At 38.5% G+C, this 19,199-nt stretch overlaps 5 protein-coding genes across 6 annotated transcripts in view; 3 read left to right on the forward strand and 2 right to left on the reverse strand.

The window, feature by feature from the left end:
* The window catches only part of LOC104964693 (SH3 domain-binding protein 5-like), a 131,484-nt gene that overhangs the window by 103,430 nt on the left and 8,855 nt on the right, over positions 1–19,199 (forward strand). The window lies entirely within an intron of this gene.
* LOC104964688 (inner nuclear membrane protein Man1-like) lies at positions 2,906–4,361 on the reverse strand. The gene has a single exon (XM_010793535.1). It carries the CDS (start codon positions 4,319–4,321, stop codon positions 2,978–2,980), a length of 1,344 nt encoding a protein of 447 aa, XP_010791837.1. The 5' UTR covers positions 4,322–4,361; the 3' UTR covers positions 2,906–2,977.
* Positions 5,152–10,398, reverse strand: tmbim4 (transmembrane BAX inhibitor motif containing 4). Its single transcript, XM_010793534.1, has 7 exons — positions 10,195–10,398; positions 9,213–9,321; positions 8,205–8,310; positions 7,972–8,005; positions 7,774–7,891; positions 7,627–7,672; positions 5,152–6,678 (listed from the first exon to the last, which is right to left on the reverse strand). The coding sequence occupies exons 1-7, from the start codon at positions 10,283–10,285 to the stop codon at positions 6,472–6,474; spliced, it is 711 nt and encodes a 236-aa protein (XP_010791836.1). The 5' UTR covers positions 10,286–10,398; the 3' UTR covers positions 5,152–6,471.
* Positions 11,818–13,531, forward strand: b2m (beta-2-microglobulin). The gene is made up of 3 exons (XM_010793533.1): positions 11,818–11,971; positions 13,037–13,309; positions 13,496–13,531. Exons 1-3 carry the CDS (start codon positions 11,908–11,910, stop codon positions 13,507–13,509), a joined length of 351 nt encoding a protein of 116 aa, XP_010791835.1. The 5' UTR covers positions 11,818–11,907; the 3' UTR covers positions 13,510–13,531.
* Positions 15,342–18,625, forward strand: LOC104964684 (beta-2-microglobulin-like). Of its 2 annotated transcripts, XR_800450.1 has the most exons (5): positions 15,342–15,529; positions 16,215–16,487; positions 17,615–17,645; positions 17,765–17,963; positions 18,040–18,625. XR_800450.1 is itself a non-coding variant. In XM_010793532.1 (4 exons), exons 1-3 carry the CDS (start codon positions 15,466–15,468, stop codon positions 17,626–17,628), a joined length of 351 nt encoding a protein of 116 aa, XP_010791834.1. In that variant the 5' UTR covers positions 15,342–15,465; the 3' UTR covers positions 17,629–17,645; positions 17,765–18,625. The 2 variants fall into 2 exon arrangements, 1 of the variants encoding a protein (XP_010791834.1); XM_010793532.1 differs by having other exon boundaries at positions 17,765–18,625.

A 19,199-nucleotide genomic window follows, 5' to 3' on the forward strand; every position in this document is an offset into this window, starting at 1 on the left:
CTCGAGCCGGTTTCTCAAACTTACCTACCCCACCTTTAAGCTTAAGGAGAGTTAACAGAATGAATAAAAAGTGTAGGTACATTTTGGGTGTCTGTGGCCATCTACAGTATATGAGTTGGGCCTCAGTGTTATATAAACCTGGGCTATGACCTTTAATGTTGTTTCTTTCTCCTTCCCTACTTTGCTTCTCTTTCTCTCTTTCAGTTTGGATCGGACTGGATTGTATACTTGACCAAACCAGATGGATCTTACAAAGAAACCAGCCTCCTTGAACTGTTGCCTCTGGCCTTTTCCCCGGCCGACCTCGCAAAGAACTGATGAAGCCTCGGCAGCAAAGAACTACATTTTTAGTGCCTTATTCGTACTTATTTAGCAGCTATGTCTCTTGAATTATGTTATGGAAACACTGCAATTTAGGAAAAAATAAAACATTTTAACTCCTAAACATGTGTGTGATGATGATGATTTTTAATATGTAGAGGTGTAAGTAAGTAGATTTACTCAAGTACTGTACATTGCAGTTTGTACTTCACTAAAGGTCAGGGGTATGTCGTGTAATTTACTCTAGTACATGTATTTAGTTCACTTAAATTACTTTGCAGATCTGAATTAATAATGTCAAATATAATCAGCACTTAAATAGGACTTTAGTTACACCCAGGGGTTAAATTGGGCCGGGGCTGTCCGGGGCTCAGCCCCAGCACATAGGACGATGCTCTGATGTCGTCACCCTCGCTCATTTGTCATTTGCTTAAGCCATATGTTAAAACATCTCTCGTTCTTAATATAGACTTTAATTAGGGTCGATATGTGTTGACTTTACTTTAAAATAGCAGATCTCTGTGACAGGATATCGTTTTTCCGCTCACTGTGTGGCTCTGCTCCGATCAGGTGCTGCAGCACCGTGGCTCCTTCGTGCAGAGAGTCTGCAGCGGTGTGTGTGTGTGTGTGTGTGTGTGTGTGTGTGTGTGTGTGTGTGTGTGTGTGTGTGTGTGTGTGTGTGTGTGTGGTTTACTGTCCTATATACATTTCAATAATTTCAAACCTGTCTATGCAAATAATTATAAAAGGAGTGCCTTGGAAATATTTGTTTACATATATTGCATTTATCTCTCTCGCTCGATCCCACGCCCACTTTGGCTGTGATAAGCCAACACCCCCCACTTTCATCACTTACAGCGCCCATCGTACAGGAAAAAATGAAAAGTGTAACAGGGATGAAAAGGGTGTTACCTTTACTTAATTATGAATGTTGTTACATCAAGGCTGAAAATTAGGATGAGCGCAAACAGTCAAAAATGTTTTTTTCCCTCCCAGAGCTGCCAGCGCAGCGCCCCCCCCAGATCTGGCGCCCTAGGCGACCGCTTTGCCATAGGCGGCCGCTATGCCAAAAACCGGCCCCGTACACCATGCTACATGTATGTCTGCATAAAGCTGAGTTATGATCGGTCATGATAACACAGAACTTGGTGATGATTAAATAGTTGGCAGCGCAGCCCTTCAAATGAATTGAGATTTCCACACAAATGTTCTTTAGCAAGTGTGCAGAGCAGTGTTGATTTAAAAAAGCAATTTGAAGGTTGGATATTTGTAAATCTTTTTTTGTGTATATATATTAATAATTTAAGATGTAAATGAATTCCAGTTTATTTGTAGTACTTTCTGTTTTTATTGTGGCATTTGGTGGCATCAATGTGTGCTTTTGATACAGATAATGGAGCAGTTGCTTTAGGGCCACAGCGTATGTCCCTTAAGGTCAAATAATGAGATCCTCGACCTCCGCCCCCCTCTCGCACCTCCACACAGAGCCCCCGATCATAATCACTCATCATCACCATTCATTCACTGCTGAATCTACTGTATGTGTAAGAGGGTAACTTTTGATATAGCAAAACATTTTTTATATTTATTTTGAAGCGCACTTTGTTGAAATGTCAAATGTACCACTATCTATACATGATGTTCCTGCCTAATATTAAAGAAAACATGATATATGATAATATGTTTGTTTATATCCTGCAAATAGAACCAAATGATTAATATGTTTTCTCTGTTTGTATTTTGACTAAAACAAAGGAATATTGTGAGGAAAATGGCAGAAAGGTTTGTAAGCCATGGGAGCATTACTACTATTGGTTAACATTTTATTTGGTTTCTATTCATTGTGGATATTGATTGGCATTATGGGTAATTATCCGAACAGAGTCTGATGAAGTTTGCACACTAAGCTGACACCCTGGAAGTCTGCACTTAGTGTGCTTAAGAGTCCTTGTATACTTGTTGAATTGGAGATTTGGTCAACACTTAACACTGTCAGGCTTCCTGGGCTCTCACTCTTTAAGTTTTTAAGTGCAGGAAAGTCTAGACATTTCTACTCATCCATAGATCAAGGAGGATGGTGTGAGTGTGGGTACTTACATGGTCAAATAGTACACTGCTCGATTACAAACACAACAGAAACACCACCGTCTACAGTGAGTTTGGGGACAGAGTTGGACAAACATTTCTTAAAGAGTTATGGATAATGTTCCTGTCAGATATCTGGCTCTGACAATTATGAAGCAAATCTAGTGAGGGGTTGCATCTGCAGGCAGAATAGATTCAAACCAGGATTGTGCACACTGATCTATGTTTGCTAGTAAAATATTGTCACTGGTTACACGAGTCACGACCTGGGAGTAAGGTAAAAGGTGATCATGTTGGAGGCTGAGGTCTTGTCTAGGAACAAGCAGTGGGAGCAGAAAACATTTCTGTCCTGTCTGTGCTGAAACTAGTTTATATGCATGCTACTAGAAATGAAAGTAGGTTTATGACAATTATGCATCTGTTTTATTTAGCATTTCTTCAGATATGCAATGTGATCATTGTTGTAAGTGCCACTAAACTTGAATACATGACTGTGTACTGTGTATTCAGCTGCTCTGTTTACATACACACTTTATGCTCAGGGGATAAACAATGGAAAAGCTTAAATTGCTCATCTTGTCAGATACTTACTGACTTCATCCACCTCCGAGGACCCAGAGCCCCTCATCCTGAGGTACATGAGGCCCAGCAGCAGAAAGAAGAGGCAGGCTGCTGTGAGCAGGAACATGGAAAGGTAGTGAGCACTAAAGCTTCCAGAGGAGGCGACCTCCTCTCTCTTAAACTGCTGGAGCAGCTCATCCTCCGGGACAGACAGCTTCTGCTTCAGCACCGCCTGGCTGTATGAGTGGTTGGGGGCAGTGTGGTTGGAGTGGTTGCTCCTGTAGGTCTGGGACAGACTGCTGTAGTTGGAGAAGCGCGGTCTCAACCCAATGGCGAACCGACTGCTTCTGTAAGCTCCGTCCTCCTCGTCAACGTGGTTGTTTTTACCGGCCTCTCCTCCATGGTTCTCTGCGAGGGACACGTATATGGTCTTCCTGGGAGAAACGGTGTGGCTCCTCAAGCCTCCCGGCGTGTCTGAATCTCTTCTCTTCCCCTTGCCTCCCTCCCCCTCCTCCCTCCGGTTCCCGACCATATTTAAACCCTCAGGCGGGTTAACCTGTCTGGCTGCCCCTCCCGTCTGGGACCCTCGGCCCACTACGTGGAAAGCAAAATCGGCTTTGGGGTGACTCCGTCTCACGTTAGGCACCAACCTTTCCTGCTGCTGGTCTCCGACACCAGGGCCCCGGACCTCCTCCTCGTCCGAGTCTGAGTAATCCCCAGCTAGCTTGCTAGTGTTTAAGTGAGACGCCCCACAACCATTTAAAGAGCGAGAGTTTTTCTCTATTTCCCCCTCATTATCATCCTCGTCCCCCGATTCATCGTAATCCTTCCCTTCCGCCTCAGGGCTCGATCTGGCCCGGACCCCCCAGCCCAGCGAGACTCCCCTCTGTCTGCCCGGACCCGGGGAAGAATGTGTGCTATTTAGCGTAGCGCCATACTGACTCTTGTTAGCTACACTCGGTGTTGTCGGCCTTATCTTCGGATGTTGTGGGAACCCAGGGCTCCTGTCTGCCTGTCGGCCTTTTCTTTTGACTGGAGTTTCAGCGTCAGACTCGTCGGAGCTGAAGCCCAGGACGGAGGACTTCCTGCCCGGTCTCCTGCTGGAGCTCAGGTGCGTGACGTCATGGCTGGCTGGCCTGGGTCCCGCCGTGTTGCCTCCGCCGCTGGGGCTGTGAATGGCCCCGGTGCTACGGGTTTTACCGGCTCTGGAGCCCCGCTGCTGTTGCTCGTCGCGAAGCTTCTTCAATTTCTTCAGATACACCGGCCGAGTGTTTTCGGTAACCGGTCCTGGAGTGAAACCAAAGTGCTTTAATTCGGAGAAAAGCTCCTCATCCGTTAACTGCGTTGACGCCATCTTGGACAAAACTCTCGGAGATGGTTTCAAAAGGAAATGACGTAGGGGTGAAGTGGTAGTACACCAACTGGGCTGCGTTCAACAGCATGTTGTTTATAAATGATGTTTATATTCTTATTTATGGGGAATGTATAAAGTTATAAAACCATATATTTCCTTTATATACAATTAATACTTGTGGATGTGTATTTTGTAAATTGTGTAACTTCTACTTGTACCTTTAATATATATTAATTAATAGGCTCTTTAATTTCTCCAACAATGTACATGTCCCCTCTGTGGGACGAATAGTTATTCTGATACTTTGAATATTCTATCCTAATATGTCTTTATTGACATTGTGTGTCTTGTTTTATCTCAATGGGTACATTTTGAACTGTTTTACTTTATTAATGTACATTTCGTCTATATAATGATGTTCTGTGAAAATGATCTGTGCAACATACTGTACAGGGGTATTGGTATTCATTGTAATTATCATAAGGATAATACATTCAGGTTTGTTATTTAGCGTAGCACCATACAAATATCATAAGAGATTCAGCCTCATCCAGATACTATTTATTTTACTTTGACAACAATATAAGATATACCCCACTAGGCGCTAGCCCTTGACATGGATGTGGTTTTGTGGTATTGATCAGCAAGTGTCCTCACTTCACTTAAGTCAGCTGGTATATCCTCTACATTATTTTAAAAAATAGGGTAAGATTTAAAAAAGTGACTAAGGTCATAATTCAATCATTTGTTTTCTGTTGTTGTTTGGTAGGACAACCTTTGAATGTATAGCTAAAAGATGGCCAAGCAGAACTCAAGACAAAATACAAAAATAGATGGAAACAAATCAATTTATTCAACACTGCTCGGATACTTTTCCCCCATACTTTTCCCATCTGGAAAATATGGCACTCTTTATTTTCACATCACTGTGACAACTCCATAAAGAATGTTTAACAGCAGAGTATTAAGCAGTTAAAGTGCAATAAGAGATCAGTAATTAATTTTAAACCATTACACCATGACAGAAAGACATAAATCTGCTGTTAGTCCAGTAAAATACTAATAGTTGATAACATCTCAATCAAGACATGCACAACTGTAGTTTGGAACAACATTCATATATAACAGTTTATCTTCATAATATTGATCTGTTACCCAATTCTGGAGAATACATGGAGGAACAGAATTGTGTAGAATCTCTAAATCTCAGATTTGTCTCTTTACTAAATACAGTACTAAACTGTACACTGTTACATTTACAATATTGAATATGTACAATCAAAGATAAATGAATAAACCCAGGAATGCACTTTAGTAAACTGAATATAGAATGTGTCATCTTCTTGCTGAATATGTAACAACATTATAAAATAGTCGTAAATTAAGTTTGAGAAAATATGTAATGATAGACGTGAAACCCCACTATAATACCTACTTATGGAAAATAAATGCGCTCTAAATTTGTTGGAGTGTCCACTAATGCCCCATATGATAACATATTTTTCTATCAACTGTGATCCGTTCTTACAGCACAAAACATTTCCAGGTCAGGACATATGTGTCACAATTCAAGTATGGTATATAATATATATCTCAATATTTCAAAAGAAAAGCCTGGTGATACAATATATTAATCTTATTTTCAACAAACCCCATGAAAAAGATAAATCTAACATTGGCTTTCTCTGTGCAATATAGGTGCATTGTACTTAAACTATTAATCCGCCACTGAAAATGGTCGCTAAATAATGTAATATTTCCTCCTGTTTGAGTAACGCTTGCTGAATTGAATAGTGTTAAAAACTCTAAGTGAGCTGCAAATAGGCCAGGTGGGGGTGCTAGTGGGCTTTATATCAAATTGGGTAATGCAGATTTAAGCTCCCTTATAATATTATGTGTACATTTTGGTTGCAGACGGAACAAAAACTTCACTCATATAGATCTACTTAACTGAATACAAACAGCCTGATTAGCTATAGTAAGACAAATATAGGTATGTGATGCAGACGCCTGCAAATAATTCACCAAGCACAGACAGGTTCCCTTTTTAAAATCAAATGTTTGGTCACCTTAATGAGAGAAAGTTACATAAAAACAATCACATAACTGCATATCTGTGGGTTTCCAGTGAGCTGGGTAAAGTGCACTTTTCAGTGTTTCTTCATAGAATCCAGGAGACGCAGGAGGTGCAGGAACAGGTTGACGATGTCCAGGTAGAGGTTGATGGAGGCCAGGATGTGCTCCTCGGGGGAGAGCTGCTTCATCAGCAGGTGGGTGTCGTAGATGATGAAGCCACAGAAGACCAGAGCGCCGGCTCCAGCCATGATCAGCTCTGTGCTGTCGCTGTGGAAGAAGAACTGCAGGGGGCACAGAGTCAGCATGAAGAGGGGGAGCAAGATGGACAGTGTTCTTCAGTATATGCCCCCAAGTATTTGGACTACCCTGATCCACAGCTTCCACTCTTAGGCTGGACAATTAATAAAATATGGTAGCAAAGTTGACAAAGTCATGGTTCTAATCTCTTTTTGTTTTCCAACGCAGACAGTGCCCAAGCAGTGTTGGTGGGATTCTAAGCTAAACACCGAGCGGTAAACTTTGATGAAGTAAAGGCTTAATCAGGCCTGACTAACCATGCAAAAAACTCCAATGTTGTTGAAACGTAGCAAAGATTGGTCATGTGGACACAGTTTGGCTCTCGTCAACATGATACGGGACATAGTATAGCTAAATGTAAATACTGTGACAAATAGAGGGTGTCAGCTTCCTCTGTAGTGTGTGGCGGATGTGCGGGAAAGAGGCGACGTTGTGGCGCTCAGGTCAGGTGTGCAGATTAAATTACGTTGCATTAACAGTAGTGAAAGTAGCAGTGCAAGTGCAGTAGGAGGTTTTTCAGAGGCCAAGTGCTTCTAAAACAACAACCCTTTTTTTTTTTTAACAGCAGCTGATTTGGGATCTTTTATTCAAGATGTAGAATACTGAATGTGTATCCTATTTGGTGTCTGTTTTTGAGGCTCATGTGTATCTCCATATTCACAAAGAGGTCTCAATCGAATACTTTTTTTACTAAAAATAGGCCTTTGTTATGTGTATCTATATTTGTTCCTATTTTTCTCTTGTTTCTTTCGGAAGCTTTTTCTCTCTACTTGCTTATTTATTTCCCTCTGTTGGATCATACTTTACTTTAGCAACATGCCCACTGCTTCACAACTCCCTCAGTGCATTATTCTTTCTGAATGCAAGCTTCTTCTTTGTCTCCCTTTTAATTGTTTTTAATACTAAATAGATTACAAATTGATGTCACTTACCCTCATGAAGCTTGCAATGATAAGAATCCACAGGCAGGCGAACAGTCTGTAAGGAAGAGAACAGATCAGACACTGTAACTCAGGTGGTGGCTCCCTCTGGAGGAGGGATACTGAAGCTAAAACAACCGAGCAGCAGCCGTGACTCACCCTGCGCCCATTTTGCTGAAGTCTCTCTTGGACTGGAAGGTGTAGACTGTCAGTCCAGCAAACACGGCACATGTCAGGCACAAGGCTTGCAGAACAATGGAGTATTCATAGAAGGTCACTGTGGAGAGAAAAACTCTGCTATCAAACAATCTCAAAACAGGCTAACTGACAGAATCATCAAATAAATATCAAACTTACCAGCTGTGGCCACAGAAACAGCTTCCAGCAGAGTCTGAAAACAAGACACAATAGGTGAAACTCACAAGCTAACCAAAGCTATAATTACAAGCTACCGTAAAGATTCATGTCAATCAGCAGCTAATCTATTATAACTAAACGTTTAAATACATGATAGGTTGTATACACAGTGTACAGAAATAAAACAATGAACTACTAAAGACTGGAATTTATAAAAAAAAAAAAAGGCTTACAAACACAGTCAGCAGGTAGAGGTTGACTGGATGTTTGTGTCTGTACACGGCCAGGGCCACCAGTATAACCAGAGAGCCCAGAGCCGAAACCAGAACCACAGCAGGACTGGGGAGGAAACCAAGTCACAGTCAGAAATACACAAGCTTCATGCAAACACTGCGAGATAAACATTATGAATTTAAACCTACTGTTATGGGATGACCGCACAAGTCATGTGTGATATTTCGCTGAGTGATATAAATGGCAGTGACTAAGGGAATATGTGTTTTGTGATCAGCGCTAAATTCACCTTTAGCATGTAGTACCAGGTCTGCTCTTGGACATTGTTGTATAATAGCCTACTTAGCAACTAATGTGCATTGTTGCCAGTTTTCACTGTCACCAAAACAATAGGAACAATAGTCTTCTCCCAAGATTATGTGAAATATAGCAAACAAATAAATATTCACTTTTGTGGTAAATACAATTACGGATGCAGGCATTCATGGAAGAAAAGCCCATGGTTCCATGTAACGGAGGTGATCTTTGGGGCCATAGATCTCGGCCTCCGTCATGAATTGAGTAGCTTCGTTGGTGGCGAAATGTAGGTAGTTTGTGCCTCTGTCTGTGTTTTAGGTTGTCTGTCTCTGTTTGCTGGTTTTATTCTGAAAAGTGTTCCCCTTCCCCCATGTCTGTTACTGCTGATTGTGTGCACCTGGTGCCCTGTGTTGTCTCCTCCCCCCCCCACCTGTGTCTAATTGCTGATTAGTGTGTGTGTGTGTATTTAGGCTCTGTTGCCCTGTCTGTTTTGGGGAGGTAGTGTGTGTGTGTGTGTGTGAGATCCTTGTGGCTGGTGACTTTGCTCACGGGAACAGCAAGATTGAGGCTGTGTCCTGGAATCGAGTTTAATAAATGCCCACACCGGGATATATTTTTGGATGTTCTGCCTCCTTGCTTGGTCGGGCCGCTCAATTGTCAGCTTCACATTCCCTAATCTTTCATCTTGACGTATAACAGACCACCCTCACCTGCTGTGGACAAAGTCCTTGATGGGTTGACAGAACATGAAGAGGGCAGAGGTGGCTGTGGTCAGGATGATCTGCAGACTCAGCAGGGTGTACACCTTCCTCAGGAAGTCTGATCAACAAACACAGCAAGTTAGACGCAGTAATACAGAACCACACTCAATATTTGAAACCAGAAACAACTGCTTATGGGGGAGAAAATACCACCAGGTGTGAACCACTATTAACAGCTGGATATGTTTTTAGACCTGTAAGAAGGTGGCAACGTGTGGACTGGTTCCTTCAAGCCAACAACTATTATATTATACTTATCTTCCTTTTTAACAAAGCCTTTAGTTAGGGAATAATCTGAAATCAACTCTATGTTCATCCTCCTGGTTCCTACATTTAAAATGGTATTTTATTTTATATTTTTATTGTAATTAATAAATTGTATTTCTATTTGTATTTTACACTCCATCTTGTCTTTTTATTACTTTCCTGTAATGTTATTGCTTAAAATGTTGTTTGTTTATGCAAAGTTCACTGAGACAAACGTGTTTTGTGATAGTAGGCTATATAAATTACCTTTCATTTGTTAAACGTTGATTAATGCTAACAACATTGTCACTGTAATGGTTTTGCTAATCATACACAAACATTATACAAAGAGATTATACTTTACATTTGGAACATTGTTCATTACAGAAGCATGTTAAAACAAATGCATTGCACATTTTAAAAATAAAGAGTAGAAAATAAAACAGAACTAAAATGTAGTATATATATATATATATGACATTTTAGTATATGATTTATATATATATATACACACAAGCTGAACGTGCAGAACGTGCAGACTGTTTGGGTCCAGATGTTATATAAGGTTGTTACCATAGCTATAATACAGAAGAACTGTATATTTCCACAGTACGTAGTGTAAGCTAGCGTTAGCTGGCGAGGCTAGGTGCTGTAAACACCACGGCCCAAACATTAAATCACTTACCCATCCGTATCTGGACACTGGCTGTTGCGACATTCGTGCCATAGTTGAAGTCGTCTTCAATAGACGTCCTGGGGTATTTTTCAGTACTCATGATGTCACTCTAATGTTTTCTCAGCTAGAAAAATAAATGTAGTTTATGTGGCTTCAGGAGAAGAGAAGACGGTAACACTGGCGTTAAAAAGCCTGCGCCGGAGTGACGTCACCGAACTGAGTAAAAAAAGTCAAGCGCTTTTTGTTCAACAAACTTTATTGAACATTTACAATGAACAATGCTGTAAAGCGGATTGTTGATAATATTACACAGTTTGAGGTTGGGCAACACAGAGAGAACACATTACATTACATTCAATGTCAATGATTATTAATTGTTTTACGGAATACAGTGTGACTCCAAACAGGCTTGCTTTACCACTCAGCAGGGTGACATGTGACTTAGTTAGATAAGATAAGGGCCTTGCTTGTTCCAACAACAACCTCTGCAATAAATAAAACATGGCAATACTAGCACCTTAACACATTATGGAGAGTCAAATAACCCTTACAAAATAAAAATAAAACAAAGCTTAATTTTACAAAAATCCCAAGAAAACGTCAAGGCACTTTCACTTGAAAAGATTAAAACTCCTTTACTGATTATTTGTTGTTATTAACAATTAGAATTTTGAGTTGCTTGTGGTTTGATATTGGTGTTTATCTTAAACAAACACATTGTGATTCAGAGAAGCACTCATATCCAAACATTTTGTAATGCTTAATTTCAGTTTCTTTTTTGTCATTACCTGTCATTGAAGAATTCACGTGGCAGGGGAAAACCAAAACCATAAAAACACATTTACAACGCTTGAAATAACAAGTTGAAAATGCTCAGAAAAAGAGCCCTACTTCTTTCACTTATTCAAAAAGAGGTTGTTTAAAGAGAGTGGGTTAAGTTTTCGGGCTCAGGGTACTGATGATTTGAGTTACGCTTCCTTTAGGGAGGCATACACAAGATCACATGACCCCACAAAACTAGCATAAAGAAACAATTCTTGGTTTCAGCACTTAGATCTTAGAAAAAGTAGAAATACTATAGCACTGAAATACTTAATCTTACTGAGGTTAAAGAACAAAAGTATTTTAAACAAAAAGTACCTTAAGTACCAAAAGTAAAAGTAGAATTGATTCTGTACAACAGTCCATTTCGACAATACTGTATATATGATTAGATTATTATTGCTGATTCAGTGTTTATCACTACAATGGTGGTGCTGTTAAAGGAGGAGCTTTTTTCTTAGACTAAATACTGCCTTGTTATTTCTGGATTTCACTAAGTTTATTTCAACACAAAATAATGCATGATAAATATATTATGATTATATTTGTATTATTAATCTGAATCTTCAATTCTCCTTTAAGTTACAGGACTAAAGTACATCTATTCTTGTTTTAAAATAATTCTTGTTTTTTTTTGTACGAGGATGGTGATATGTTTAGGGAGTTTTCCACAAAACTCTCCTATCCATAAAGGACCAAACCTGTTCAGCCATATTTTACCTGGCAACAGTGCGATGTAATTTATCGATTGGCTGTGATGCTGGGCTGGGCGGTTTTACAGCGCTTGATACATCTGCAATGCTCTCTATGCTTTCACTTTAGTTCTGTGCTTTGGAGGAAGCAGACACACTTGTCTCTGTTATTCCAGCTTTGAAACTACAAAAGGAGAATTAAGCAAACATGAGGCTTCTTTTCTGCATTGCAGCTCTGGTAGCTGTCAACTTTGCACAGGACACCAATCACAGTAAGTATTTTTGTTTTGATGCAGTAACTTAAACCTTGTTTTTTTACTGTAAAATCCCATAAACTGTATCTCTAGTAAGTCATCCTTGAAAAGCTAAAAGCTAATCAGGATATACAATGTAATATACAGAATACAAGCAGATAGTAAGGTGTATATCTTTAAAAAGCTACTTGTTATAAACCTCCAGACACTGATGTAAGAGTCAAGTGCAAAGGAGAAATATTATTTGTCATGTTTTTATTTCGGTGGAATTCCCCTCAACAATCTGAATTAAGTTTCGATTTCCTGTAATACCATCGTGGTATTACAGTGGAGGGCGCACGATGAACCGTGAATGCGCCCTCCACTGGTTGTATAGGAATATGATTTACAAAAAAAACTCCAGAGGGTGAATTTCCAAATCATCTTTAAAACCTAAGATAGTTCCCACGAGAAAATGTGTTTACTGACGGAGGATATTTTTATTTTGTTCAGTCAGTAAATTAATGAGCCTCATCATGGTTGTGAGTAGTTCCATTGTTATTTTCCCAATTTGTGAGTGCCTTTGTTTTGTATTCTCTCAAGTGTCCCAACAGAAGCATTTTTTAAATTGTTATTTCCTTCTCAACAATCTACATTTTTTATGTGATGCAATATAGATAGATACTTTATTTTCATTTTACAAATAAACTATATACGCTTAATAAAATCAAATATGTATATTTTAAATTCAAAAAATGTCCTCTCAGTTTTTTAAATTATTATTGGCAAACAATTTACCTTACGTCAGTTTGGACAGGTTGACAGCCATGTTTGTTATCGGTGGGAATCTTCTACTTTCCTTTCTTTTAGACTTTGATAAATATATTGCAAAAAATGTATATATAAACAATACAATTATATTTTAGAAAATAACAATTCAAGTATGTTTTAACTTTTTTTACCTGACCTTTGTTACCTTCAACATAAAAAAAAACTTCCAGATGAAAACACATTTTGTTATTTCCCCAATTGTCATTTTTTGTAGCCATTTTCACTGAGATGGAAGTTTTTTAGGCCTAACTTCCGTCTCTTTGTTGCCTCTAGCTCCTCCCAAGGTCATGGTGTATAGCAATGGCCCAGGAGAGTTCGGGACGGCTAACACCCTGATCTGCCATGTGAGCGGCTTCCACCCCCCTGACATCATGATCCAGCTGATGAAAGATGATGAGGAAATCCGCAACGCCGAGCAGACTGACCTGGCCTTCAAAAAGAACTGGCGCTTCCATCTGACCAAGAGCGTGCCCTTCACTCCCAAGGAGGGAGAAAAGTACAGCTGCAAGGTCACTCATGGTTCGACCCCCAAACAATATGCCTGGGGTAAGTAAGGATTAGCCAAAATGTGTGTAAAATATACTTATGAATAAATATAAATACGTTTCCAAAAATACATGATACAAAGCCTTTTAAGTGTAGATCATATGTATTGTAAGTGGCCTTGGTTAAAATAATCATCTAAATGAAATGTAATTTGAGACTGTAACTTGTGCTTTTCTTTTCTGATAGACCCTAATATGTAAATGTCAGCGAAGGCCCAGATTGGTGAGTGCTTTATTTTATAGCTACATTCATGCTTCTCCGCCAGCAGTGCCACATTTGATTGTTGTTTTCTGCTGTATAACGCTGGGTTGTCATTTTCTCTTTCCAGAAAGAAAACCGGATGGTTTGGCCCTCTCTACAGCAGCATTTATTCTTCACATCTCCAATCAGCTGAATAACAATTTTTTCGGACTTTCTCTTTTTTTTTTCTCACAAAACATAAATATCAATATCATATCAAGGGGAATTTCCACTTACTTTTGTAATGTGAGAAAAGGCACGGGCTGCGGGATACTTATTTCTGTAATCTAGGAGTGTGTTGCTTTGATGTACACGTATGAGTACACGAGTGATTTTGTTTGTGTAAGCTGTGGAAGCTGTAATTAATTAAACCTTATTTTTTCACCTAAACGAGGCATCAAATACTAATTGTTGAGATACATGGTAAAGGGGTGTGTTCTTTTTCTGGATCAGATAGAAGTGTGATATACAATTTAGGCTGACTGCTATATTTGAAGTCTCTTTGATTGCCATCTTCTAAATAAAAGTCTCTTTAAACCCCCTTGGTTTCTTCTTCTTTTTTTTATTCAAACCTGTTCAATTTGTACTTTTATCATAGGGATATTGGTAGACATGGCATCTTTGTGGCTTAATAAAGTAGAAAACACCAGGGCTGTCAGGGTGACAATGAATTGACTAAATGTATAGGTATTTAAATCAGCACCCATCATTTTCCTTCTGTTTTGGTTCCATTTGACCGCTTCTGCTGATCAAATTGCAGATGGTCAATTTGAAAAACTATTCCACATAAAGAAATGTGTTTGTATAAGTAAACACATTTAAATATGCTGTATGTTATTGTATTATAATATCCAAAGAAACACTTTACTTAATCTAGTAAGTGAGTATCTGTATCAAAAGGGAAAGCCAATTAATTGTATATATTATTTATTACATGATGGCAGTTTCAGTTAACATAAAGACTGGGCAACTATAGTGCAATCGAACATTAATTTATTAGAGATTTTAGAATGAAAAATGCAGGGCCTATACAAAAAAACAAACAGGTGAAAGATGTCGGGTGACCAAAAACAATAATATATTTTTTAATGTTGTGTGTGTGAACAAGTAATGGTTACATTCTATTTAGCTGCTTTTATAAGTTACATCTGTGCTATTTTTTTAATGTCAGAATATGTGCTTTGAGAAAGGCGCCTTTCACATACATAATAAGAATGTCGTTTTTTGACGGCATCAGGTGAAAGCATAGATAATAACAAGCTACTATAGTTTTACTTTGTGGTATATTTTGTAAGAAAATGCTTATTAGTGTATGAATAAACCAGATATTTTTATTTTTATCTATTTTACTGTAATAATGGATGTATCATGAAGGGGCTTTTACTTCATTTAATTGTGCCACCCTAGGCTCTGTTGTATATTGGACTAAAGCTTAAGATAGTCCCCATTTCGACTGCTGTGAATCCCTCTTTTTTTTAAAGACAACTATGACAATATATAAAATCATTTGTATGCTTGTTAAGGGATAACAGATATATGATTACTAATCAACTACAATACATTATGACATATTAGGCATAACGCAGACTAACAAACATGACTTCCTGGTCAAACTCATGAAACTGCGCCACAGATCAACGTGTCGTGGTAAATTCTGCCTAGTGATACGTCGTCTCGATTATTCTATTGGTGGACGAGTTCTGCTTTTTTATATTTTCACCGAGGTACGCCGAAGCTATGGCCGAAGCTGGTTTTCTGGGCGGAGTCAGAGCCTCCCCACCATTTGACTTAATAACTCTTGAGACGAACACACATTTTTACTTTCGATTTTGACTCGAGAGGAGTTGTTATTTTGGACAAATATAAAATACAAACAACTATTCAGTGGCCTCCTGAAACCGACTGAAGGTGAAATCATGAATATATTTCTCGCAGTTCTCGTCGGGCTGCTCTCTGTCCTCCCTTCAAAAGCGAAAGATGGTAAGTTTAAGATACGGTAGGATACTTGTTTATGTACCGATGATGGCCTATAAATGGCGCCGTGTTATTTCACGGAAATGGCAGAAGGACAAAGGACATCGGCTCTCACAATATATGACATGTAACTGCTTTGTTTACTTCCTACTTCATTTACTTTAATGATAAAAAAAGAGCCAAAGGAAAAGCTCTCATACATGTACGTTAAGTAAAGACTTTGAGAAGTGCAATATATCAGAGTAATTGGGTTTAAAGGTCAGGATAATCTTTTCGAAGGCACTCCTACCAGGTAATGTTAAATGATTAAGTGACCAGACGAAAAACAAAGCCTACCACACAAAACATGGTTTCAAACTAATGAAATCATAATTGATCATACTACAGCAAATCATTTGAATGTATTGAATAGACCTTGAAATATTCATTAGTCTTTGGCAGCTTTGTCTTTTTTATTTCCTGCACTGACAAATTGACTTTAATTATATGTAATTTGTCAACAGGTCCACCTAACTGTATTAGGTTAGTTGAAGGAAATAACATTAAGTTTAAATAGGTTCAATTTAATAACATTGCTTTCAACTAACCTAATATAGTTATGTGACATTTGTTGACATAATCAGTTCATTAAAGTCAACGTTTCAGTTTTTTCAGTGTGAATATGTGTGCACGTTTTTCTGTTCTTTGGTAGCTCCACCTGAAGTGCAGGTGTACAGCAAAGGACCAGGGAAACTTGGGGAACCCAACACCCTCATCTGCCATGTGAAGGGCTTCTACCCACCAGAAATCTCCATTAAAGTGCTCAATAATGGAAAAGAGATCCTCGGAGCCAAACAGACTGACCTGGCCTTCGAAGAGAACTGGCACTACCACCTAACCAAGCACGTGTCTTTCACCCCATCACAAAACGACAAGTACACCTGTGTTGTGACTCATCTTGGATCCCAAAGTGAATACACCTGGCGTAAGTCTCTATACACCTCCATTTATTACAGTATTAGGTTTACAGAGTGGGTACAATCATTTAAAGAAAAAAGACAATTACTGATTCACACATTAGCAACTACATAACTATACTAGGGAGTTTACTATAATAAAAGACAAACAAAATACGTTTTATGTAACACAATAAAAAAGGCCTATTTATGTATATATTTTTTATATCATTTAAGGCAATGATGGCTCATATGAGCACAAATTGAGTAAATTACAGAAAAAATACAGAAATGTATTAAATATTTGTTGTTGTTTGATTTCATGCAATAGGTCCATGTTTATTACTTTTTGTTCAATGAATTACAGCATAGCACAACATTTATGTGAGCCACAACCACTTAAAACCAGAATCACATTATTGATCATTAGTTGAAATGTACAGTTGAAATGAATACATTAATAATCTATTTATGTTTTTGTTGTTTTTAAAGCCTTTTATACAGTCAGGATTAGCCTAACAGTTGCCCTTTTTTAAATAAACATTGACAAAAGAAATGTAAGACTTACAGAAATACATTGTGTAGTGGATATAGTAACACTACGTTTTAGTTTAGAATATATGTACTTAGTCCTGGAAGAAAATAGACATTTTAAATCACCTTAAAAGTAGAAAATAAAGTGCAGAATTACCTGAAATAAATCTGGTCCTATGACGTAGTGGTTTAAGTTGTAACATAAAATCGCAATGCTCTTCGCCCCACATTTCCTGTTTCTCAACAATGTCATTTACTGTCATGGATCATTTTAATCGTCATTTTACAACACAGTGTTGCACAATAGAATGATAGCCATAGCCTCTTCTTGCTGTACTCACACACTACATACATACCATTTAAATGCTTTGAATATAATTAAAATAAAAGCGAAATTATGAAATATAATAAACATCAGTTTTACTTTCTGTGTTGCTATTACTGTTACCAACCATGCTCTAAGATCAATAACTTGACAATAAATAAAACAATTTAGGAATATAAACCACTATATCAGTTTTCTGGATGAGATGTCACAAGTACAGAATTTGTCAGCTGTTTCAGAAATAGAGCAGTTCAAATGTTGATTTTGTTCTCAACATGTTTTTCATTCTCTCTACAGTATCAGATATGTAAGCGCCACCTTGCTCCAGGTTTGTACCTCATTGATTCTCAGTGTTTCAAAATTCTAATGTTTTAACTTAATAAACAAGTCATTTGTGCAGTTGATGTCAGAGTGACACTGTTTCTATCCTTTGTTTAATAACCACAGGTCTGCTCAGTCCAAGCGAAGCGACATGAAGAAGATTGAAATGATTTGTCTATAATCTTGGATTTCATCATCTAATGAGAGAAAATATTGTGCCTGCAATCAGCTGTGTTTTTTTTTTATCAGAAGTACAACATGGCAATGAAGCTCCTTTAATAAAATGTTGATTTATCAGGGAACATCTAGCCATGTCTGTTCATAGATAGTATGTAAGGGATAATATGCAGCGAGCCTACATTAAAGTGAAAAGGATCACCGCTAAATGACCGGCTCGCTGCATATTATCCTTCTTATTACATGGCCACATATTCAATCAATAATTTGACATAACATATTGATTTAAACATAACTTTATGTGATTAGCAACAAAACTTAAAATGACTGCAGCACTTGTCAAGGTTTTTCTGCATTGTAACTGTTCAGGCCTGGTTTCACTTTCTTCTTCAGAGCGCCCTTAATGATCTGTTATATAGAAAGAGAAGAACGCTGAACATCCAAATTGACCAATCGGAATTAAGTATTTTACTAAGCTGTGCAGTAACAATAAATAAGGTAAAGAGGACGTGATCACAGAGGAAACTATTTACACTGATGATTATACATGCCCATGCCTTCCTGTGTGTGTTGAATGCTTGATATGTAAGGGCTTAAAAAGACTTATCTAATTAATTATCTTGTGCACTTTTTATATTGTGAAGTACAAGTAGTGACTAATGCTTCTTGAGTTTACGACAGCGTGTGTTTTTACTATAAGTACAACATAAAACATAAGCCTATTATTTTCCATGTTCGTGTGATTTGATTCCCTCTGTAAATGGGTGTTACAGTATATGGTTGGTTAATAAAAATGGTCATGACTCTTAATTAATCGAGTTTAATCATTTGCCAGTATTAGTGTTGGGACTAACGCATTACAAAGTAACGCGTAACTGTAACGCAGCTAACTTTTTTGTGGTAACTAATCGCGTTACTAGTTACCTATTCCCACAAAGTAACGCCGTTATAGTTACTGTGATTTAAATGGGTGCGTTACTGCGTTACATTGTGTGATGGAACTGAACCGAATCTCCCTGCGGATGTAACTTACAGGCGAGTACAGCGATGTCCTCTCACAGTACCATGGGAAAGTGAAAGTGACCAGAGAGGAGTGATGATTGGTTAACGCGGGTTAACATTTCAGAGTAAGCCAATCAGAGACAGAGTTGTCTTATGGGGAAAATACACACACGAACACTTGCTAATGCTAACAAGCACACGGCAACGCTCACCACCAGCACACACACACACACACACACACACACACACAAGGCAACGCTCACCCCCAGCACACACACACACACACACTCACACACACACACACACACACACACACACACACACACACACACACAATGGCAGATGCACATGTCACCCAGAGTCAACTAAATAGATTGATTGC

The sequence above is a fragment of the Notothenia coriiceps genome, unplaced genomic scaffold (assembly GCF_000735185.1).
Source record: "Notothenia coriiceps isolate Sejong01 unplaced genomic scaffold, NC01 NC01_scaffold00037244, whole genome shotgun sequence".
NCBI lineage: Eukaryota > Metazoa > Chordata > Actinopteri > Perciformes > Nototheniidae > Notothenia > Notothenia coriiceps.

What these genes read in the sequence shown, in the direction of transcription:
- LOC104964688 (XM_010793535.1), bottom strand. Translation starts at nt 4,321, where the DNA reads ATGGCGTCAACGCAGTTAACGGATGAGGAGCTTTTCTCCGAATTAAAG.
- tmbim4 (XM_010793534.1), bottom strand. Translation starts at nt 10,285, where the DNA reads ATGAGTACTGAAAAATACCCCAGGACGTCTATTGAAGACGACTTCAAC. An exon ending in CAGTGTCCAGATACGGATGG is followed by an intron (nt 9,322 to 10,194) that starts GTAAGTGATTTA and finishes TTTGTTGATCAG; the next exon opens with ACTTCCTGAGGAAGGTGTAC. An exon ending in TTCAGCAAAATGGGCGCAGG is followed by an intron (nt 7,673 to 7,773) that starts GTGAGTCACGGC and finishes TCTTCCTTACAG; the next exon opens with ACTGTTCGCCTGCCTGTGGA.
- b2m (XM_010793533.1), top strand. Translation starts at nt 11,908, where the DNA reads ATGAGGCTTCTTTTCTGCATTGCAGCTCTGGTAGCTGTCAACTTTGCA. An exon ending in TGCACAGGACACCAATCACA is followed by an intron (nt 11,972 to 13,036) that starts GTAAGTATTTTT and finishes TGTTGCCTCTAG; the next exon opens with CTCCTCCCAAGGTCATGGTG.
- LOC104964684 (XM_010793532.1), top strand. Translation starts at nt 15,466, where the DNA reads ATGAATATATTTCTCGCAGTTCTCGTCGGGCTGCTCTCTGTCCTCCCT. An exon ending in CCCTTCAAAAGCGAAAGATG is followed by an intron (nt 15,530 to 16,214) that starts GTAAGTTTAAGA and finishes GTTCTTTGGTAG; the next exon opens with CTCCACCTGAAGTGCAGGTG.